Genomic DNA, 4,963 nt, shown 5'->3' on the forward strand with positions numbered 1-4,963 from the left:
CTAGCCTCATCTTCATGTTCTAAAGCAGTCATCAACAGAGCAGGAACCACAGCGTTCATAGAACCTGATCCAGGGGGTTGAAATGAGTTGGGTGATTCATGTACCCAGGCACTTGGCTTCCAATATATGTTGGCTGCACCAACTTTTAGCTGTCCAGGATGGCCCAGCTGTCCATGAGCTCCTTCTAACTTGGATGGAATGAGTAAAGCCTCATAGAGAAAAATATGTACATTTTATTTGAGCACAACACAGAGCATAAAGCTTGAGGGTGTGACGGCAAGAAACACAGACAGACAGAACGATGCACCTGACTTTCAGGGGAGAAGAGGAAGCCAAGGCAGGTGACCTGGCAGACATGAAAACAGTTCCCCGAATTCTTCCTTAGTGGTGTGTGAGGTGTGCGCCTGGGAGAGAAGAGCTCACAGTCCATGGTCTTGGCTTTCTCTCCTCCACCGTGGAGGCTGGGCACTGCCGTGCTTCAGAGGCAGGTAGAAGCGTTCTGAGTCTCTGCGCAGTGGGAAGCTGGTCCTGGAGGGAAGGCCTAGAGTGGTAAGTGCCCCCAGGCCTCTGGGAGCAGCCTGGCATTCATGCGAAGAGGCAGGTACTATGGTAATGAGCCCAGTCTGGCTGCTGGCCAGAGGGGCAGGAGTGAGGATGCCGAGCAGGGAGTCGGAGTCAGACTCCTTATGGCTTTGCTTGGAGGAAGTGGCACAGCCTGGCCAGCCCATAAGCTTTTCACAACAAACAACACAGACCCAGATGAGAGCTATCTAGGGACACTGCACAGAGCCACTGCACGAAGGATGAGGGGACGTGGGATGGGAAGGCTGGGAGACCTGGAGGTTGGGATGCCACCATCCTGCCCCTGGTCTCAGGGAATGTCCATGCCTTGGGGATCCTCTGTGACTTCTCTGAGAGTCTGCCCCAGGCAGCATCAGGCTACCATTTCAAACCAGTCGCTGCTCCCTCCATCCTGGCTCCACTGCTCTCCGTCCTCCTCCGGGCAGATGCCAGCTTAGAAAGGCAGGGGAGAGTCAGACGAGTCTCCTGAAAAGGGGAGCACTCTGGGTGAGAGGGAGCCCTTCCTTTAATCCTTCTAGACCTCAGTTGCCCTGATCTCCAGCTTGGCCAGCCAGCCCCAGACCTTACCTGAAAACCTCATGGTCTCCTGGGATCACATGATGAGACACACCCCCGTTTGCCCCGCCCGGCAGTGGGAGTTGCCACCTGCTTTCACTGGTACCATGACCTCCGACTTGAAGTTCCTAGAAAGGAGACACAGTAGAGTCCTTGAATTATCTGAGGCAAGAAGAAAGACAGTCGGTGTTCTTCACACCCATGACATCTGCCTTGTCATCCTTCTCTGAAGTTCTGGCAGCACAGGCCCTACTATGAAGACCTCCATGGCTCCCTTCTTCCTTCCTGCCCCAAATAGAGAAGCGCTGGCTGCTCAGAGCATCTAACACCAGCACTTCCCACTTGCACATCTGCCTTTTCCTTTGTTCAGTACTTGGGATTAAATGCAAGTCCTCTACTATAGGGCCAAAGCCTAGTCTGTCTCGCCGCTAGCCTGCAACAATACCTCTGTGACGTGTTTTATAGGTGAGCAAACTTCAAGCCAGAGGTGAGACCGAACTGGTGTCTCTGGCTGGCGGCAGAAGCTTCCCTTGCCTGGGCCCGGAGTTCCTTCCACCCTGTAACTGCTATTAGCCGGCCTGACTTTTGTGTTCACTTTCTTCAGCAAATTGTTCCTGCCCCTCCTAAGCAGATGAGCAGGGTGAGGCTGTCTGTGAGACTACGTACTGTTTTTTGTTGGCCTTTCTGAAGAGGGTGGGCTCGGAGCAGTAGGAGGACTTTCCCTTGTTCCCGATATTTAGACAGCTGGAGCAGCAGCCGCAGGGCCCAGTGGCTAGGGGGCCCTGCTGCATGGGCACCAGGCTACTGCTGATGCGCAGGGAGCCATTGACCAGACAGTTGAGTGAGCGGCCACCAGGAGCTGAAGGCCGGGAGCTGTGCGGGCAGGGCAGTCGGGTCAGTGCAGGAAGGGGTGTGCTTGGGTCCAGGATGGGGGCCTCTGTGATGGCACTGTCATGGGAGCTTGTTCTGGAGACTTCAGGAGCTGGGGAGACAGGCGGCCTGTTCTCCACCTCTGGGCGGACACTGGGGCCGTGCAGGTTCATGTGGAGTTTCCTCATGTGGTGCACCACCGCGGCCGCGTTGAAGGCTTGCTGAGGAGGCAGGGAGTGTCTAGTTCTGCTCTTGCAGCAGCTTCTGGGTTCCAGCTGCTCCCCGGGGCCTCTGGAAACCAACCTGCCCGCAACCCAGCTCACAGAGGGCACAGGGCATTGCTGTTGCCTAGGGGAGGGATGCCCTAAGAAACCCGTCCACCTACCCCAGGTGGTCCAGCCTCCCGGGGACCCAGAAAACACAGGGCACGCTCAGCCTTTGAGCACAGCTCACCCTCCATTTGCTCTTGGCAAAGTTCTTCTGAATCTGGAGGCTGACAGATGGGTAGATGTCCCGGTGCAGGGCCGTGTTCCCGTCAATCCTGGCATGTAGGAGGGGACTTGACTACCAGGTGGCCCTGACCCTCAAGTCAGAAGTTGGACAGGGCTCTGAGCATGCAGGACCAGGTTCAACTGGTAGGATATCCCAGGAGGAGAGTGATTCCAGCAGGAAAGGGCTCCTATATCTCCCTGGGCAGGCCTTAGGGGGCTTGTGCTTTGGCAAAACAAAAGACTTTGAGAACAGTGTTGACAAACTGTGGTCTTGGGGGCTGTGTGCTCATCACCTGCCATTTGCAAGTGAGGACTCACAGCTGTGAGCACTGAAGGGCGTTCTGTGTGATCCTCAGCAGGGCTGAGTGGGTGCCATCCATCGCAAAACCTCAACTGTCGGTCACCTGTCCCTTTACATCACAGAGCGACCTGTCACTGCTCCTCTTGGCTCAGTCTGTGTGGGGATACCCTCTGCAAGACCACCTTAAGCAGGCCGTGCCTTGCTCTTCGGCTTCTTAGTCACCTGTCTCTAAGAGTTCCTCAGGCACCTGACGTGTGCATGATACTGGTACAACCACCAGGGGACCAGAAATAAGTGAGAGAGACGGGGACACGGTTGCCAGGAGACTCTACTCTAGTTGTGTCTCATGCCATGGGCCAGAGCTATGTAATTAAAAGGAGAAATGGAAGGTCTGCATGGACTGAGAAATCGGGGCTTCTGTGCAGGGATCTGGATCCCACAGGAGGCATGGAAGTCAAGAGTGTTGGGAGCTGTGAACCCGCAGATCCTGAATTTCTGGTAAACAACTTGTTTTCCTCTGCTCTGAGACAGCCTGCAGCTGCTCTGAGCACGAGACCCTCAGGAGTTCCTGATGGCAGGAGAGTGGTTTCTGGTGGGTTTGGCTGGGGCGTGGCTATCCGTTAAGGATCCCTATATAAGCTGCCCCTGGACACACTAAAGGGGGCATTCCAGTTTCAAGGATGACCCGTGTCTCTGTCTGTGTGTCTTTGTGTGTTTCAATCTCCAGCCCCTTGCCCGGTTCACGAACTGTATAGTAGCACATGGAGCGCAGACGGTCATGGTGCACTACAAAGAGGAGGGGTATTTTCTGTGGTGATCAAAGGTGTGGTAAAGAACAAGCCTGGAGTGAGGGTGTGGGGAAGCAGGAAGAGAGGTCTAGCTCTGAAGCCTCTCTGGATCAGAGATGGTTGGCTAGAATCGTGGACCCTGGAGAAAGAAGCCTGGATAAGATCAGAGAATGCCTGGAGAGGCAAAGGACCTTGTCCTTGCTGTGGAAGGAGGTGTGACAAGTGTGAGGACCGGGAGTGATATGAAACGGCAGTGCCTCAAGAGTCACCTGTCTTATCAAGTCACGTCACTCGCGCGTGTGCGCGCACACACACACACACGCACACACGCGCACACACACACACTCACGCACACACACGAACACGCACGCATGCACACACACGCATGCACACACACGCATGCACACACACACACACACACACGCTACTATCCAGAATCAGGGATTGACCTAGGCATGCCCTCTACCAGAAACATGCTCCTTAGGACAGGTTGGCTTTGTGGTAGCTAGCAGTCAGCATTTTACCATAGGTGGGAGCTGACACCTAGCCTGAAGACTGAACCCTTGACCTTGGCCTCTGGAAGTGATTAGAGCAGGTCATTGGCCCCCACAGGTCATTCTGCTGGCCCCTTGGGCCTGATGAACATGTGTGTGTTTCCTTGGTGCCTCAGCACTGGCTTTGACGTCTGGGAGATCTTGGGAGTTGTTGGGAAGCAGGAGAAAGGAGACAGCCCACCCCACGTCTCACTCACCAGGGGTGCGTTAGGGCCTTCTCGCAGGTGTACCGTTCATTTGGGTCCTTCTCCAGCAGATGGCAAATAAAGTCCTTGGCTAAGGGGAATCAGAGGCTCAGTTAAGGACCAGATTTCATGACTGATAGAAATTCACTTCCGGGCTGGTGGGTGGCAGTGAACGCATCTTTAGCTAATCTTGCAAAGAGGCGGTTTTAAGTCTTAAAGCAAGAAGAGGAAAAAAATCCAAACCACCTAACGGCCCACCACAAGCCACCGAGAAGAGAGCTCCAGGCAGCCTCACCCACACACACAGGGGAACCTTGCCAGTCACGTCACACCAATGTGCCTGCACACTGTGTGCATGCAATTGCCAGTAAACACGTGGGCTAACATGTGAGTGCTAGCTTTTCCATTTCCAACTACCACTAACCAGGCCCTACAAGCATGCATGCCCCATTTCTCACATAGAGAATGCATGCTGCCTTCTCCATCAAATAGCATGTGTGCTCCCTTCTTATACACAACATGCATACCACCTTCTCTCCCAGCATGCGTGCCCTGCCCTCTCTCCTGCCCAGCATGCATACCCTGCCCTCTCTCCTGCCCAGCATGCATACCTTGCCCTCTCTCCTGCCCAGCATGC

General features: G+C 54.6%; 1 protein-coding gene across 3 annotated transcripts in view; it reads right to left on the reverse strand.

Moving 5' to 3' along the window:
• Positions 1-213: 213 nt before the first annotated feature.
• The window catches only part of Camk1g (calcium/calmodulin dependent protein kinase IG), a 25,697-nt gene continuing 20,947 nt past the window's right edge, over positions 214-4,963 (reverse strand). For 2 of the 3 annotated variants that reach the window (XM_005348914.3, XM_005348912.2), the window contains exons 9-13: positions 4,339-4,417; positions 2,461-2,548; positions 1,804-2,228; positions 1,150-1,265; positions 214-1,047 (exon numbers count right to left, since the gene is read on the reverse strand). In XM_005348914.3, coding sequence (XP_005348971.1) covers positions 1,175-1,265; positions 1,804-2,228; positions 2,461-2,548; positions 4,339-4,417 — 683 coding nt within the window. In that variant the 3' untranslated portion in view covers positions 214-1,047; positions 1,150-1,174. The remainder of the gene's footprint in view (positions 1,048-1,149; positions 1,266-1,803; positions 2,229-2,460; positions 2,549-4,338; positions 4,418-4,963) is intronic. The other variant, XM_026779765.1, reaches the window with a different exon arrangement.

The sequence above is a fragment of the Microtus ochrogaster genome, chromosome 6 (genome assembly GCF_000317375.1).
Source record: "Microtus ochrogaster isolate Prairie Vole_2 chromosome 6, MicOch1.0, whole genome shotgun sequence".
NCBI classification, from domain to species: Eukaryota; Metazoa; Chordata; class Mammalia; order Rodentia; family Cricetidae; genus Microtus; species Microtus ochrogaster.